This window comes from Melopsittacus undulatus, chromosome 10, assembly GCF_012275295.1.
Source record: "Melopsittacus undulatus isolate bMelUnd1 chromosome 10, bMelUnd1.mat.Z, whole genome shotgun sequence".
Taxonomy (NCBI): Eukaryota; Metazoa; Chordata; class Aves; order Psittaciformes; family Psittaculidae; genus Melopsittacus; species Melopsittacus undulatus.
The window spans coordinates 34902808-34919371 of record NC_047536.1 but is presented as its reverse complement, the minus strand read 5'-3'; the positions used below and the strand labels follow the sequence as shown (position 1 = coordinate 34919371).

Below are 16564 nucleotides of genomic sequence, written 5' to 3'. Positions count from 1 at the left end.
CACTGCCAGGGATGGGGCAGCCACAGCTTCTCTGGGCACCCTGTGCCAGTGCCTCAGCACCCTCCCAGGGAACAGCTTCTGCCTAAGAGCTCAGCTCAGGCTTCCCTCGGGCAGGTTAACGGAGCTGAAGGAGGTAAGAGCAGGCACAATACGGCTGCCTCCGTCCCAGAGAGAACCTGGGATGGAGACGCTCTCAGCAGAGCAGCAAGCACAGAGAACACCGGTGAGACTGGAGCCAGGGGTGTGTACAACATGTCAGCCAGAGCAGGGGCTGCTAGACCCGAACCCGGCTCTCCATCCGCAGCTGCACTGGTCCGGAGGGGCGGCACAGCACTGCACCGGGAGCGGAGCACCGCAGGCTCCGCAGAGTCCCTGCGGTGACACCGGAGCGTCCGGAAGTGTCGGTGAAGCCGCAGCGCTGCGGAGCGCTGGGAGCCCCGCTCCGGAGGTGCCCCCGGTGCGCCCATGGGGGGGTCAGCCCCGACCACCGGCGGCGGACGGAGCGCCCGGACCACGGCCACTTCCTCCTCCTCGTCACGTGAAGGGCGCAACCCAGCGCGACGGCGACGCTCAGGGCCCAGGCGCCGCTTCGTGACGCCGTGACGCACAGCCGCAGCACCTGCCCGTGATCCCTTCGCGGAGGAAGTAGTCCTGCCGGAGGAGGAACGAGGGCTCCCGCAGCCCGCTGGCTCACTGCTCACTGCCGGGAGACGACGGCGATGGCCAGAGCGAGGAGCGGGTCCCCGCGGCGGCGAGCACCGCGGGCGCGGCCGGGCCCGGGCCCCGGGCCGAGGTAAGTAGTCCCGGCGCGAGTGCGCGCGGCCGTATCGCTCCGCGGCGCGAGGGCGGGGGGGGCATGGCGGCCGCCGTGGTGCCGGCTCCGGCGGAGGCGCGGCGGGGCCGCTGCGGGCCGGGTGAGCGCGCAGGCGGCGGGCGGGCGGGCGGCGGCCGCGGGTCCTTGCGTGCGGCTCCGCCGGTGCCCCCCGCCCCGGCGCTCCGGGGCCGCCCCGCCGTGTGCGCGCGCGCGGAGGCGGCGGGGGGGACCCCGCAGCAAGATGGCGGCCGGAGGCCGGGCGGCGCCGCGGGGCATGACGGGAGCGCCGGGCACGGGGCTGCTCCGCGGCCGCTCCCGGGGGCAGCCCCGGTCCCCCCCGGGGGCTCCGGCGCTGATGGCGGCGGCCTCCTCCTCAGGTGGTGCTTAGGGGGCCTCGGCGGGGCGGGCATGGAGGAGGATGCGGTGCAGAGCAGCAGCGACGCGGCCCCGCGGGAGGAGCCGTCCGAGAGCGGCCTGGGCGTCGGCTCCTCCGAGGCCGTGTCCGCGGACAGCAGCGACACCGCCCCGGCCCCCGGAGCCCTCTCCCGAGCGGCAGACACCGGCGTGGGGCAGAGCTCCGACAGCTGCGAGGCCTCCTTGGTAGGAGCCCGTGGGGCAGCGCTCGGCTCGGAGGGGAGGGTGCCTGGGTTGGGGCTCTTGGTGCTTCTCTGTATGGTTCTGGCAGGCCCAGCCTCGGAGCCAGGGCTGTAGTTCAGCCGGTGGCAGCAGGTGTTGTCACAGTGCTGGTGGAGGGGCTGCTTGCTGACCTGAGGAACAGAAGCCTCTTCAGTAGCAAGAGCAGGCCCGGAGGGCCAGGGTCCTTGGCAGTGCCACAGGGAGTTTGCTGATGCCTTTCCCAGCAGCTCTGTGCTGGTGTCATTTGCATACAGGAAGAGGTGTCGGAAAGCAGCTCCAGCACAGATGCCATTCCCCGGATTTACCTGCCGGATTCATCCTCCATTGCCCAGTCCACCTTGGTCTCCAGTGTCTCCACCGTGAGCCAGTCCATCATGGTGTCAGAGTCCCCACAAGTCCTGGTACATTCCAGTGTCATCACTGATGGAGCCACAGTCGTGTCGGACTCCACCGCATCCACCTCCTCGGACCTAGGCTCTGCCATTGACAAAATCATCGAGTCCACAATCGGGCCTGACATCATCCAGAGTGAGTGGGAGCTGCTCACTTGTGGCAGCCCAGCCTGCTCTCACCTGGGGTGCTGGGAAGGGTGCTGTTGCTGTGCCATGCCTGAGGAGGGGGAAGTGCATCCACGTGTCATCATACACCCCTGTCAGTGGGGATTCTCTCCTTGCCCTGCTGCAGTGGCTGGAGGGTTTGACGACGAGCTCGTAGCTGCTGACAGACCAGCCCTCCCTCTGTCTGGCTGCTCCTTCAGCTGTGGTGCTTGCAGCCAGACCTTCCTCACCACTTCCTGCTTGTGTCCAAACGTGGGACAGCCCCACAGACCCTACAGCCCCTGTGCCTGGCAGTTACCCACCCTGCTCTCCGTTTTCTCTCAGGCTGCATTGCTGTGACCAGTGCGGAGGATGGTGGGGCAGAGACCACCCAGTACCTCATCCTGCAAGGCCCTGACGATGGTAAGGCTGCACCCTGGGGTGAGCATTCCAGTGCCTGTGCCAGAGTCCCTCGGGATGCGATGACTGCTGGGAGGTGGTCACTGAACTGGTGTCCAGTTCTTGCCCCAGAGGTGGGAGCAGCCTTAGACACAGATGAGGGTCTTCTTGGCTGACCTAGTTTTGGCATTTCAGGTGCTCCCATTGTGTCCCAGATGGCCACTTCTGCACTGGCTAATAGCTTGGCGATAGAAGCTGTTGCTGATGGACCTACCTCCACATGCCTTGACCAGCCCGGCCCTTCAGAGCCTTCTGAGCAGCTGGAAGCGGTGGAGCTGCCAGCACAGCCAGATCAGGCCAAAGAGGTGGATGGTGAGGAGGAGCTGGACCAGCCAGACATGGAGACCCTGGAAGAGATGATGGAGGTGGTGGTGGTGCAGCAATTCAAGTGCAAGATGTGTCAGTACAAGAGCATCTCCAAAAAAACACTGATTAACCACATGAAAGAGCGGCATTTCCAGCCAGGTGGGTGCTGGGTGCTGGGGGAAATGGGCTCTGCTCTTGGGGAGGGGTTTAAGGACCTGTTCCACCATGCAGGTTGGTTTTGTTCTGTTCTCTGTGGCAGCGGGTTCAGCTCTGGCTTTGAAGAAAGGACGTTCACAAAAGGAGGAATCTGTGCCAAAGACTGTGGAGGAGGAGGTCCCAGAAGACGAAGATGATGATGATATTATGGATGCTGGTGCTATTGATGACTCTGAAGGTAGGACTTGTCCTCCCCACATCTTATGTAGCTTAGTCTTTTTCCAGTGTGTGTCTCACATTTTGGGCTCCTTATCCCAGAGGACAGTGACTACAACCCAGCTGAGGACGAGCCCCGTGGGCGGCAGCCCAAGTTCAGCCGCAGTGTGCCCACATCCAGCGAGGAGAGGCTGCGCCGCCGCCTGGGGAGACCCCGCAAGTGTCCTCCCCTGGAGGATGTGCCCCAGGATGTGGCTGAAGGTGAGGGGGGAAGAGGCAGCAGCCCCATGGTGGCCTGGGGCAGGGAGCTGTGTGCTGGAGCTGTGCTGTGCTCTGTCGAGCAGGAGGGGACACGGAGCCCTTGGTGACATCCCAGAGCACACCAGGCTGTGAGCTGCAGAACTCGGAAGCAGCCACATCCTCTGGGCTGGAGAATGGGACCAGCGAGAGCCTGGCAGAGCCCAGCATCAGCCAGTCCGACTCAGAGAACAAGGACCCTTCCTCCAACATGAGCTCTGAGGAGGCAGACGTGCTCCCCAGGCGGCGCGGGCGGCCCTCCCGCCGCTTCCTGGGCAAGAAATACCGCAAGTACATGGGGCACAGGTGAGGGGTGTGAGCCGAGGCGGTGCTGGGCCCTCTGGCCTCTGCCCAGGGCCGGTCCAGCCCCAGCTTGCTCCCGCAGCCCTGAGCCCATGCCTTGTTCCACAGGTACTACTACAAGTCACCCAAGCCCCTGATGAGGCCGTACCTGTGCCGGATCTGCGGTTCACGCTTCCTCACACACGATGATCTGCGTTTCCATGTCAACTCACACGAGGCCAACAACCCACAGCTCTTCAAGTGTCTACAGTGCAGTTACCGTGCCCGCCGTTGGTCCTCTCTCAAGGTGAGCATGTCTGTCCCACTGCTGTGCCCACCGGGGGGTCGTAGCCCTGGGAGTTACGGGCCCTACTCTGCTTGCCACAGGAACACATGTTCAACCATGTGGGCAGCAAGCCTTACAAGTGCGAGGAGTGCAATTACACCAGCGTGTACAAGAAGGATGTCATCCGGCACTCTGCAGTGCACAGCCGGGACAGGTAAGAGATGTGCAGTCCTACAGACTGCCCTGCAGCCTAGCTGAGCTGCAGTAATGGTGTTCCTCCTGCCCTGGGAGGCAGCTGTGCCCTCCCCTTCCCTGACCTCTGGCCATTTCCAAAACAGGGAGTTTTGGTGTCTGGGTGCAAGGGAGCTCGGGCTTGGGATACAGCTGACACAAAAGGGGGGTTTCTTATTTCTTTTTCAGGAAAAAAAGAGCAGATCCGGTGAGTTTGAGTTCCTTGTTGGCTTGTCCCTCAACACCGTTACATGGGAAGAGGCATGCCTGGGTCTTCCACAACTTCTTGGTGCCTAGTTGAAGGCAGTGTTTCTGCATCATCTGAGGAAAGGCAGCCCAGTCCTGCGGTGGGGAGAGGGTGAGGAGACTGGTGAGCTCCTCCCAGTGAGCTCATCCTCATGCTCCTCCTCCAGCCCCCAAAGCTGAACTCCTTCCCGTGCCCTGTGTGCAACCGCATCTACCCCATGCAGAAGAGGCTTACCCAGCACATGAAGACACACAGCACAGAGAAGCCACACATGTGTGACAAGGTGAGGGGAGGACACACAGCCTGGGGGGTGGCAGCAGTGAGTGAGGCCTGAGGGGAGGTGGACGCTGCTGTGCTTTGTTTCGCTGCAGTGCGGCAAGTCCTTCAAGAAGCGCTACACCTTCAAGATGCATCTTCTGACACACATCCAGGCCATTGCCAACCGCAGGTGGGAGCCAGCAGAGCCCGCAGGCGCCCTGGCAGAGCCCAGCCGTGTCCCAGCTCCCCTCGGGGGAGGACAGAAGGTCCCTGCTGCTCGTGTGACAGGTGGCTTTGTCCTGGCAGGTTCAAGTGTGAGTTCTGTGACTACGTCTGCGAGGACAAGAAGGTCCTGCTGAACCACCAGCTGTCCCACATGAACGACAAGCCCTACAAGTGCAGCTTCTGCAAGTACTCCACCTTGCGGGAAGACTTCCTGGTGTCCCACATGGCTGTCAAGCACACGGGTGAGAGGAGCTGCCTGCCTGCCCACTGCCCTCGTGTCCGCTGCTCTCCAGGAGGTGGTCAGAGCCTGGCTGCTGTCCTGCAGGGACCCCCTGCTTGACTCCCATCTCCTGCAGGAGGGAAGCCGTTTGCTTGTGAGTTCTGTCACTTCACCACCAAGCACAAGAAGAACCTGCGGCTCCACGTGCACTGCCGCCATGCTGAGTCCTTCGAGGAGTGGGCAAAGATGCACCCTGAGGATCCGCCGTGCCGCCGCCGCCCCTTCTTCACCCTGCAGCAGATTGAGGAGCTGAAGCAGCAGCACAGCCAGGTCCAGGCCCCGGCTGAACCAGAGGCCAGTCCGCCGGTAAGTGCTGCTGCCCATGGCCCAGCTCCTGGTGCTCGGGGCCCCGGCTGTGCTGTCAGCTCACCCTCTCACACAGGAACCTACTGCGCCCGTCACCTACCACACGGTCCAGGCCCTCCCAGGAACAGAGCCTCCCATCCTCTCGCAGGATTCCCTGGGAGGGGCCACCATCATCTATGAACAAGGTGAGTGAGTGGCCACTGTAGGGGTGGGGATGGGAATGGGAGAGGTGGGCGAGCACGTGCCTGACCCTTCCCTTGTGAGCCCTGCAGATGTGGCTGGATCTGCAGAGCTGGCAACGCAGACTGCCCTGGATCTCCTGCTGAACATGAGCACTCAGCGAGAGCTGGCCCCGGGCTCACTGCAGGTGAGGAGGGCTCAGGGAGCAGGGGGAGGCCTCTTCTGCTCAGGGGCCGTCTCACAGAGCCTGGGCTGCTGCCGCCCTGCAGGTGGCTGTGGTGAAGCAGGATGGTTCTGGAGAGGCAGCAGTCTCCTGTGAGCCCCAGGCAGAGGAGGGGGAAGAGGTCGACTCTAAGGAGCAGCAGCAGCAGCAGCAGAAGTTGTTGACGCTGCACATGGTGGAGCCTGGGGAGACATTGGTGCAGGAGGCTTATGAGGAGGCGACCCTGGATGGCTCAGAGCTGCAGCAGATCACTATCCCCTTTGGTGGGACAACAGAGTACAGCATCATCACACCCATCAGTGAGGAGATCCAGGCTCCGGGTGCCCTGTACAGGTCAGCTGCGGCAGGTGGGGGCATTGTGGCCTCGAATGAGGAGGCTTTAGTGGTGAGGTGACCCCATCCTCTCCACAGTGAGGAGGAGAGCCCTGTGGAGACCTCCGAGGCGGTGGTTGTGAGCGAGGCTGTGATGGCAGAGGAGGATCTGAAGGGCCGCAGCAATCCCTGTCTCGTGCCTCCCGGTGCTGCAGAGAGCCAGTTCCAACACACAGAGGTGAGGAGCTGCACCAGTGCTGGTGTGGGCCATGCTGGTGCAGCTGTGACCGGGTCTTTCTCTTGCAGCCCCTCAGCGGAGTCGCTGCCTTCCCCTCGCCTGCGGAGCGCCGGGAGGCTGGTGTCAAGTGGCCCCTGGTGCACTGTGTCACTAGTCAGCTCCAGAAGGACTCGTCTTTATCCCCAGCCTCCGAGGGCCAGGAAAGTTCATCCCCAAAGGCCAAGTGGCCTGCGCTCCAAAGCACAGCCAAGAAGCTCTCGTGCAAGGTTTCCACAGCCAAGAAGCTCTCGTGCAAGATTTCCACAGCCAAAAAGTTTTCATGCAAGATTTGCACAGCCATGTTCACAGGGAGAGCAGAAATGGAGAGTCACAAGAGAGCCCACATTGGGCCCAGCACCTTCAAATGTCCTGACTGTCCATTCACTGCAGCCCTCTGGCCAGAGGTTCGGGTAGGTTCCCTAGCACAGAGCAGCCCTGGCAACAGGAGCTTTGGAGAAACGGGGCTTCCTGACCCTGCGCTTGTCCTTCTGCCCCCAGAGCCACATGGTTCAACACGCCAGCCTGCGGCCACACAAGTGCAGCCACTGCAGCTTCGCCTCCAAGAACAAGAAGGACCTGCGCAGGCACATGCTGACGCACACCAACGAGAAGCCCTTTTCCTGCCCAGTCTGTGGGCAGAGGTGGGTGAAGCTTGTGAGGCTGTTGCTGCTTTGAGAGATGAGCTCCCCAGGGCTCAAGAGGAGATAGGATACTGGCAGAGAGTGACTGCCCCAATCCTGCTGCTGGGAGCATCCCCCTGGTAGAGAGGACCCTGTCCTTGAGAACCATTCCTGCTGCAGGTGGGCCCAGCCTCATCTCAGGGAGCTGCTGCATGGGGAGGTGCAGTACTTGAGCACTGATTGAAGCACTGTGGGAGCTGGGACAGGCCATGTCATAGGATGTGGTGGCTGTGGCCTGGGTCCCTGCAGAGTCACAAAGCTTCTGTGCTGCTTGTGGTAAGCTCCACCTCACTCTCCCTCCTGCAGGTTCAACCGTAACGGGCACCTCAAGTTCCACATGCAGCGTCTGCACAGCTCGGAGGGGAAGAGGCCAGGGGCTCCTGCAGCTGCTGCCCCACAGACCATCATACTGAAAAGCGAAGAGGACACACTGGCCACACTGCAGAGTAAGATGTATCCTGTGGGCAGGGTGTGGGGATCAGGGCCAGGGGTCCCCTGCTGATGGTGAGTGCCAGCGGTGCAGGGACAGGGCTGGGCACAGGGACCTTTCCCGTGAGGCATTGGCTGAGTGCTTCTGTGCAGAACCAGGGTCTGGGGTTTCTTCCAGGCACATCCCAGTTGCTCAGTGCACTGTGGGAGCAGCAGTGCTCTGAGCAGGTCACAGCTGAAATGGGAAGCACAGTTCATGCTCTGATGTGGAGGTTGTTCTGCCCACACTGAGCTCTAGTTCCCTTCATGTTGGGAGAGTTTGGTTTAGCTTCTGACCTGTGAGCAGATCTCTGAAGTGTCCAACTCCTCGTTGGGGCAGGCACTGGGCAGGGGCTGCTCAGGAACGGGGCCAGTGCTGCCCAGAGCCCCGGCAGTGCCCACAGCCCCGGCAGTGCCCACAGCCCTGGCAGCACCCACAGCAGCTCTCTTGCCATTGCAGCAGCTCTGCAGTCTGGGCAGGCAGTGCTGGCTCCCGAGCGGCTGCAGCAGGCTCTAGGGCAGGAGCACATCATTGTCACGCAGGGGCAGAGCGTCCCGAGCCAGGTGAGCCACATCTCCTCCCACCCGGGAGCTCTGGGGTTCCCTGCTCCAGAACCCACTGACACTGGCTCTTGCTGACCTGCAGGAGGAGGCTGCGTACATCCAGGAGATCACAACTGCTGATGGACAGACAGTGCAGCACTTGGTGACCTCTGACAACCAGGTGAGGGGGCTTCTGTGCAGCTGGAGTGGGAGAGGTGAGGTGGGGACAGGAAACAGGCAAGAACCAGCCCTGCTGGGGAGGGGCATGGGGCAGTGGTGACATTTGTTGGGTCTGAATCCCGGTGTTTGCAGGTTCAGTACATCATTGCCCAGGACAGTGTACAGCATTTGCTTCCCCACGAGTATGTTGTTGTCCCGGGGGGTCATCACATCCAGGTAAGGTTCAGGCTATCTGCTCCCTTGGTGTGGTGGATGGGGCTCCTGAGTGTGCATGTGTGGGGCTGGACCTCCTTGCTCCCTGTGGTTCGCTCTGCTCAAGCCACAGCTCTTTTGAGGGCACAGATACCCGGTGGTCCTGACACAGCCTCACTGCAGCTCTTGTCTCCAGGTACAGGATGGTCAGATCACCCACATCCAGTACGAGCAGGGCAGCCAGTTCCTGCAGGAGCCGCAGGTGAGGGGCCAGGCCTGGTGGCTGGTGCAGATGGGCTGGAGAGGGAGGGGTGGGAAAGAGAAGGTGCATGTGGGTTGGCAGCTCAGTGCAGGACCCTCCTGTCCTCTCCTCCCTGCAGATCCAGTACATGCCAGTCTCGCCTGAGCAGCAGCTGGTCACGCAGGCGCAGCTGGAGGCAGCGGCACACTCAGCAGTCTCAGGTAGGATCCCAGGGCCCAGAGTCAAGCTCTGGTGTAGCTCTGGCAGCTCTGTCTCCCTCCAGGTCTTGGGGTGCTGCTCCTGCCAGGAAGTTTGTGATGCCGTTGGCAGCTGCTTCCATGCCATGGGCCCAGCCCAGCCCTGCTGCAAATGCTGCTCCTCTGCTGCAGCTGACGGGGGGGCTGTGCTGTTGCCCTTGGCCAGCGGGCTGGGGAGATGAGACTCTGTGGCCACTTGGTTGCCTGAGTCCCTGTAGCTCTGGGAGGTGGCCAGCCCTGGTGTCTGATCTCTGCTGCCCCAGTTGTGGAGCAGCTCCAGCTCCCTTCCCCTGGAGCCGAGGTGCTGGGATGTGCTGCAGCTTCCACAGGGTGCAGATGCCCTGATGCCTTTGTAGTTAACGTGGGCTGGCTGTGAGCGCGGCGGCCCCTGTGCTCACATCAGGCTCCTGCCTGGGGCTGTGCAGGGCAGCCCCTCTCTGACCCCTGTGCTCACATCAGGCTCCTGCCTGGGGCTGTGCAGGGCAGCCCCTCTCTGACCCCTGTGCTCACACCAGGCTCCTGCATGGGGCTGTGCAGGGCAGCCCCTCTCTGACCCCTGTGCTCACACCAGGCTCCTGCCTGGGGCTGTGCAGGGCAGCCCCTCTCTGACCCCTGTGCTCACACCAGGCTCCTGCATGGGGCTGTGCAGGGCAGCCCCTCTCTGACCGCTCTCCTGTGCAGCAGTGGCTGACGCAGCCATGGCCCAGGCGCAGGGGGTGTTCACGGCCGAGGCAGCAGCCGAGCAGATGCAGCAGCTGCAGGAGGGGATCCACTACGATGTCATCACGCTCACGGACTAGCACCGGGAACCCCCATGCCGGCAGGAGCCTCCTCAGCAGTTGCCTTATTGCTTCGGGGCCATGAGGGCCATGCCTGAGCTCTGCTGTGCCCCGTGAGGGTCCTGCACATCGCCCCAGCACGGACGGCTCTTCCAGCAGCACCTGCTCTGCAGCCGCAGGGGCAGCACTTGTCTGCACAGGCTCTTTGCCTGGTGCACTGGATGCTCTGAACTCCATGGACTCAGCATCTGCCCAGCACACCAGGGTCCGGCAGGAGCTGTGGGGCTGAGCACAGCCTGTGGTGAGCTGCAGGAGGGTTGCGTAGCCACAGCCATGCGCTCCCTGCATGCGGGGTACTTGGCCTTCCCTTGGCTTCTCTGGCCTGCAGGCAGGCAGCAGTGGGGCTTTGGACTGGAAGAACCCAGAGCAGGACATGGCAGTGGGGGAAGATGCTCTATTTTTCTTCTAAAGAGGGATGGACTCTGGGGTTGGGTTGTGGGGTGTTCAGTTCTCATGTTCTCAAGCTTTGACTGTGCTTATGAATAGAAAGGGATTGAAACCTGTGCCTGTGCCTGCCTGAGGGGCATGGGGCTCCCTCCTGCCTTGGCTGCTTGTCCCTGGGAGTCCGAGCCTGGCTCTGGGGCCAGGCACATGTGGCTGCACTTGGCTGTTGGCTTCCTCTGCCCGAGTGACCTTGACCGGGCATCAGCTGCAGTGGTGGGCTGGGGGCTGGAGTCATGAAATTAATCGAGTGGTAAACAGCCTAAATCCCATGTAACTGTCCCGGACTACAGCAGCCTCCCCCCTGAGCGGATTGTCTGGAAGTGTTTACATGTGATTATAACAGCTAATCTGAGTTTTAGTTTGGTGCTCTTGCATTAAAGTGATTATCTGCAGAGGGGAAAAAGGTCCAGAACCACCCAACTTCAGTGCAAGGCAGCTGTGCCTGCCCCTGTGCCTGCCTGGCTGGGCCTCCCTCTCCAGCTGTGCCGAGCAGGGTTAAGGTTCAGTGCAGCATTCCCTAGATTACAGCCCCATTATCTAATAAATCGGATCCTCGGCTGCTGGCACCGATCAGGGATGGAGGAGTCCTGTGGGGACAAGGTTACGGAGCTGCTGTGGGGCCATGGCCAGGACTGGTCCCGTCCTGGCTGCCTGGTGCCTTCCATGGCTGTGGCTGCCAAGAGCCCAGGAGCAGCTGAGGTGGGGATGGGATGGACGGGAGAGAGCTCCCGGCTGCCAACGTGGGGAGCTCCAGGTCTGCTGGAGCTCTGGCCATAGCCACAGTGGGGGCCCTTGTACCATCAGCAGAGGCCTGCGGGGAGGCCAGGGATGTGTCAGGCTCAGCAGCACCGGTGACCTTCCCCTTCCCGTCCCACCAGCGCTAAGCGGGTTTGTTACATATTTAATATCCTGAGAGTGTTATTATTGGTGTTTAATGACGGCCACAACCTGTGGGATAATCCTGCTCTTAGCAGGGGGGCACAATGGCTGAGGGGGTCTCAGGCTCCCAGGGCCCCTCGCACAGCTGCCCATGTCTGCCCTGCCTGCCCCCTGCCTGCTGCGCCTTCATGCAGGCAGGAACACCACGGGATGCCCCCCCCCCCCCCCCCCCCCCCCGAAAAGGGTCCCCAGAGGGGCTGTGATGCCCCCTTGCTCCTGGGCAGAGGGTCTGGCAGCACTGGGGCTGTGTGAGGACCCGACCAGGACAGAGGAGGTGCAGGCTCCAGCCCAGCACTCAGCACCATGCACAAGTTCCCATCCTGCCCCACAGTGGGACCCCTGCCCAGGGAAGGTCAGAGCTGAGGGCAGGGATGGGCACTGCCAGCCCTGGGCACTGCAGCAGAACCACAGTGTGCCCTGTCCCACCTGTGTCCCCATGGCCACGGGGGTCTGTGGGCTCACCCCATCCCTGGGGGCTGCGCTGGGGCCATGCAGGGCTGCAGGGCCTGGACACATCCTGGCTGGTGGGGGGGGGGGATGTATCGGCTGCCCCAGATCCCTGCTCCCGTGGGTGCTAATACCCCCTAATCAGCTGTCAGTCACCGGACCCCGGCAGCTATAAAACACCCCAGAGCAGCTCCCCAGCTCCTCTCCCTGCACCATGGCAGCACCGCGGGGCGAGGGGAGCCCAGGCCGAGAACCAGGCAGCTGCGGGGGGCCATGGGGACCCCCCCAAGCGCTGCTGCCCTGCCCCTGCCCCGTGCTGGCCACCTACAGCCTCCTGCCGCCCCCCCTGACCCTCCTGGCACCGCTGGTAAGCACCACTCAGGGGCAGCCGGGACGTGGGACCCGCTCCTGCCCCAGCACCGGCCGGTGTGGGATGGTTGGGGCCGGGGAGCTGCTGTCCCCTGCACCCCCCGCACTGTGGGCGCAGAGCCCGGGGCAGGTGCTCAGCCCCATCCTGACCCCCAGGTCCATCCGGCGGAGCCGGGGCGGGGGAAGGCGGCGGCGGCGCGGGAGAGCACCGGGGCCCTGAAGGCGTGGCTGGCGCGGCACCCCCGGAACCCCTACCCCAGCAAGGGCGAGAAGGTGATGCTGGCGCTGGGCTGCAGGATGAGCCTCACGCAGGTCTCCACCTGGTTCGCCAACGCCCGCAGGCGCCTCAAGAAGGAGAACAACGGGAGCTGTGCCCCGCGCGGAGCCTCCGACGGCGACGACAGCGACAGCGAGAGGGGCCCGGGGGCGAACCCAGGTCCCGGCCCCGAGCAGGAGGGGGACGGGGGCAGCCCCGAGGCGGGGCCGGGCCCTGAGCAGGGCAGTGAGCCCCCAAAACCCAAGATCTGGAGCGTGGCGGAGATGGTGGCACCCAGCGAGAGCCGGGAGCAGGAACAGGGGCCCGAGAGGGGACAGCCCCGGGGCTGAGCAGGGCAGGACACGGACACGGCCCCGGCTGCTGCCCCGCAGAGCAGAGCGGGGGGTGCGGGCACGGAGAGCAATAAATAAATGTCACTGTCCTGGGCATCCTGGTGCTGCCGGGCTGAGGGGGGATGCTGGGTCCAGGAAGGATCCAGGGCTGCAGGGGGGATGCTGGGTCCAGGAAGGATCCAGGGCTGTGGGGGGGATGATGATGGGGATGTTGGTGGGATGGGGGCATCTCCACTTTGTAAAGCTCCCAGGGATCTTGGCAGATCCTGACACAAGCTGCTTAGGTTCCCTTTGCCCAGGGTCACACGTGGGGTGGGCTCACGTGTGGGGCGCAGGGCTGGGGGTGGCCGTTCCTGCTGTCACAGCACAGGGAGGTACAGACGCATTGATGGGGATGGGGGAGGCACCACACGGGGGGCACTGACCGGGACATCGCTGCCAGGATGGGGCTCAGGCCCTGGCTCCAGGGCCGGACTGTGGCAGGCGGCTCTGCACAGCCCCGGGTGCAAACTGGGCCAGGGGAGCCGGGCAGGGAGAGAAGGGAGCCCCGGGGAGGCAGAGACAGGGCAGAGCTGCACCACGGTTTTAATGTGCCAGGGAGCTGGGAACGAGCTCTGCCATTCCCCTCCTGGTGACCACATCGCACCCAGCCCAGGCCCAGCTCTGCTGCACGAGGGTCAAGGCTCTGAACGCTCGTGGATTGCACTGTGCTCCTGCAGAAGTCTGCGCTGCTCTGCACTGAGCATCTCCCACGGTCCAGGCAGACCCCCAGGATGGGTCAGCTGTGGGGCAGGAACACCCATAGCCAAGGGACAGCTCCCCAAGGTGCCCACAACCTCCCCAGCACAGCACAGAGCTCAGCAGGCAGAGTCAGGAGTGGGGGAACCCAAAGAGCTCGCGGCACAGACACTGGCAGAGGCTGTAGATGATGCAGAGGAGGAGGGTGCAGGGCACGAGGCTGACGAGGACGATGCCCAGGCTGTGGTGCTCGATGAGCAGGAGGTAGATGCCGAAGGGCAGGGAGCTGAAGTAGAGCAGGCAGAGGACGCCCAGCATGAAGCGGGGCACCGCTCGCCACCCCCAGGAGCGGCACTTGTGGCCGGGGCCGCGGCAGGGCAGCGCAGCCGGGCTGGCCGGACGGTACAACCGCACCACCTCCAGCCTGCCCAGCCCCTCGGGCGGTGACACGTCCTCCGGCACCTGCAGGATGGTGACCACCAGGCACTCGGGGCTGGGCACCGGCTCCAGCACACTGGGGCACAGCAGCACCTCGGGGGACTGGGGGGGCCCCTGCTGCTCGTCCTGCTCAGCCGGCAGCAGCGCCAGGGCCTCAGCATCATCCCTCAGCTGCTGCACGTCCCCAGCGGGCACGGGGCTGTGCTGGCGGCAGAAGGGGCAGCAGAGCCGGGGGGGGGACGCGTCCGCCGGTGGCACCATCTTGCACAGGCACCGGGCGCACAGGCGGTGGCCGCAGCCGAGCACCTTGGGCCTGCGGGAGCAGGTGTCGTAGTGGCTGTAGCAGATCTTGCACTCCAGCTCGGGGGCTGCCGGCGCCGTCGTCCGAGGGCCATGCTCTGAGTCCTGCTGCGCCATGCTGCCGGGGCCTGGGGCTGCCGGGGCCTGGGGCTGCCGGGGCCAGGGGCTGCCGGGGCCTGGGGCTGCCGGGGCCTGGGGCTGCCGGGGCTGGGGCAGAGGGAACCCCTGTGAGCTCTAAGGGCTGGTTCCTGCCTGGCCCCATTGGCAAGGTCCTGCCCAGCGCCAGGGGAGTGCAGCACCAGCACCGGCACCAGCAGCAGCCGCCTCCCAGGGCTGGCACAGCCGGGATCCAGGCACTGGGCACTGCTGCCAGCGCTGGGGCTCAGCCGCATCCCTGCCTCGGTGCCTGGCTGGGAGGGAGGCACCGGCAGCGGCTGAGGGCCCTGGGCCTGGATGCTCATCCCTCCCCATGTGTGCAGGCTCCTGGGGCTCGGACACGGCTCTGCTGACTGCAGGGACCGCCCCGCACTTCACCCCCCCAGACCCCCCATACCTGCGGTGTGCGCCGGGGCTCCGGGAGGGGACGCGGCCGTGGGTCAGTGTCCGTCGTGGGGGCAGCTGGGGGGCCGGCTGCAGCGGGCACCCCATGGGGAGCTGTGGGGCTGCTGCCCGGCACGCTGCGGAGGCCCTGGCGCAGGGGCTGTCGGCATCCAACGCGGCGTTGGCCTGGCAACGGGAGCGGGAGGAGGATGCTCGGCCGGGGCCGGTGCTGTGCGGAGCTCGGGTCAAGCTGCACACCACGGGACACAGCGGGGGCAGGGGGATCCCCCGGCCCCTTACGGGCTGCAGGGGGTCGGTGCTGGGGGATCAATGCAGCCCCACTGCTCCTTTGCTCCTGGGCAGCCCTGAGGATGCTCCTTCCCTGCCTCGGATGCCGGCAGTGGGGACACTGCAGCCTCCGGCCCTGGGGACAGCACTGCCATAGAGCAGGGTCCTGAGGCACCCCCAGCACTGGCACAGCCCCTGCCCTTCCCTAGCCTGGGAATGGCGGCTCCTGCTCAGGAGGGGAGGGCCCCGCACACCCGTCCCAGCAGCACCTCACAGAGCAGGTCCTGGGGTGCAGAGCAACCTGCCAGTGTGTGCCCAGGCCCTTCACTCCACCCTCACACCCCAGGAGCACTTCGGGGCTGCAGAGCTTCCCAGATCCAGGCTGGACACAGCCAAGCACATCCCTACCCCTGTGCCAACCCCCCCCCCGGCTGCAGCCCTCACAGCGGTGGTTCCAGCAGCTCCAGTGGGCAGCAGCCATCAGAGCCCCCAGCCCGGGCAGGACAAACCCCATCCCAGCACTAACCACAGGAGGGCAGAGAGCACCCAGTGAGGGCAGAGAGCAGCCAGTGAGGGCAGCAGTGAGCACCCAGTGAGGGCAGTGAGCACCCAGTGAGGGCAGAGAGCAGCCAGTGAGGGCAGTGAGCACCCAGTGAGGGCAGTGAGCACCCAGTGAGGGCAGAGAGCAGCCAGTGAGGGCAGTGAGCACCCAGTGAGGGCAGCGAGCACCCAGTGAGGGCAGAGAGCAGCCAGTGAGGGCAGTGAGCACCCAGTGAGGGCAGCAGCGACCCATGGACCCTGCGCATGGACCCAGACCTGAGCCTGGATGTGTGGGGGGCTCCAGCCCTCACCAGTGATGGGTCCCCCACCCGCTGCCCTCAGCCCCGGGTTCAGGACAGGGCGTCTGTGCACAAGGGAATGAAGGGTTTGTGCTGAGCTCCATGAGCTGCCCTGTCATTAATGTCCACACCCTGACGAGCTCAGCACTGGCTCAGCCCAGAGCAGCCACTGCCACTGGAGCTGCCCAGAGGACCCCATTAGTTCACACCATCAGGGTCTGAGCGAGCTGGGGATAACCAGGGCCCAGGACAGGTCCAGCTCCTGGGCTTATCCCCCCAGTGCTGCTCATGCCCCCCAGTGTTCCCAGCTGTGCCCCTGGCTGCCCCATCCCTACAGCCCCTTGTACAGCCCCGACTGGGTCCTGGGGTGCTCCTGCTCAGGACCTGTCCCCTCCACTTGTTCAAGGGAAGCTCCAGGATGGCAGCACCCACAGAGCCCCCATGGTTCTACCTTCTGTTCCCTTTGACTGGGTAAAGATGTCCTGGAAGGGAAACCACAGAGCTGCCTGGCCATTGAGCACTCACATCTCCACTGAGACCTCAGCAATAAAGCACTTAACAAGGCAATGGGCCAGCACCTGGGGACAGACCCCAAGGAGAACTCACTGACTCCCCAGGGCCTGTGTCTGTGCTCACCTGCGCTTGAGGAACCAGCTGCCTCAGCTCCAAAGAATGAATAACAGGCA

At 64.2% G+C, this 16564-nt stretch overlaps 2 protein-coding genes across 5 annotated transcripts; one reads left to right on the top strand and one right to left on the bottom strand.

Moving 5' to 3' along the window:
* The first annotated feature begins 1083 nt into the window (after window positions 1-1083).
* On the top strand, window positions 1084-10765 carry ZNF335 (zinc finger protein 335). 4 transcript variants are annotated; one of them, XM_034066778.1, is made up of 27 exons: window positions 1084-1414; window positions 1705-1978; window positions 2332-2409; window positions 2581-2910; window positions 3011-3145; window positions 3226-3384; window positions 3468-3711; window positions 3832-4009; window positions 4090-4202; window positions 4409-4427; window positions 4633-4749; window positions 4838-4914; window positions 5031-5191; window positions 5306-5535; window positions 5612-5720; window positions 5808-5902; window positions 5985-6271; window positions 6350-6488; window positions 6557-6937; window positions 7026-7168; window positions 7514-7653; window positions 8136-8239; window positions 8322-8399; window positions 8531-8614; window positions 8787-8852; window positions 8971-9052; window positions 9770-10765. In XM_034066778.1, exons 1-27 carry the CDS (start codon window positions 1223-1225, stop codon window positions 9886-9888), a joined length of 4134 nt encoding a protein of 1377 aa, XP_033922669.1. In that variant the 5' UTR covers window positions 1084-1222; the 3' UTR covers window positions 9889-10765. The 4 variants fall into 4 exon arrangements, with proteins under 4 accessions (XP_033922669.1, XP_033922668.1, XP_033922666.1 ...); XM_034066777.1 differs by having other exon boundaries at window positions 3468-3726; window positions 8139-8239; XM_034066775.1 differs by having other exon boundaries at window positions 3468-3726; window positions 9773-10765.
* Window positions 10766-13605: 2840 nt separating this feature from the next.
* Window positions 13606-14328, bottom strand: LOC117436772 (E3 ubiquitin-protein ligase RNF182-like). Its single transcript, XM_034067238.1, has one exon. The coding sequence runs from the start codon at window positions 14326-14328 to the stop codon at window positions 13606-13608; it is 723 nt and encodes a 240-aa protein (XP_033923129.1).
* Window positions 14329-16564: the final 2236 nt, after the last annotated feature.

Coding starts and splice junctions, on each gene's coding strand:
- ZNF335 (XM_034066774.1), top strand. CDS start 1,223: ATGGAGGAGGATGCGGTGCAGAGCAGCAGCGACGCGGCCCCGCGGGAG. Junction 5,192..5,305: donor CATGGCTGTCAAGCACACGG/GTGAGAGGAGCT, acceptor CATCTCCTGCAG/GAGGGAAGCCGTTTGCTTGT. Junction 8,615..8,786: donor CGGGGGGTCATCACATCCAG/GTAAGGTTCAGG, acceptor TCTTGTCTCCAG/GTACAGGATGGTCAGATCAC.
- LOC117436772 (XM_034067238.1), bottom strand. CDS start 14,328: ATGGCGCAGCAGGACTCAGAGCATGGCCCTCGGACGACGGCGCCGGCA.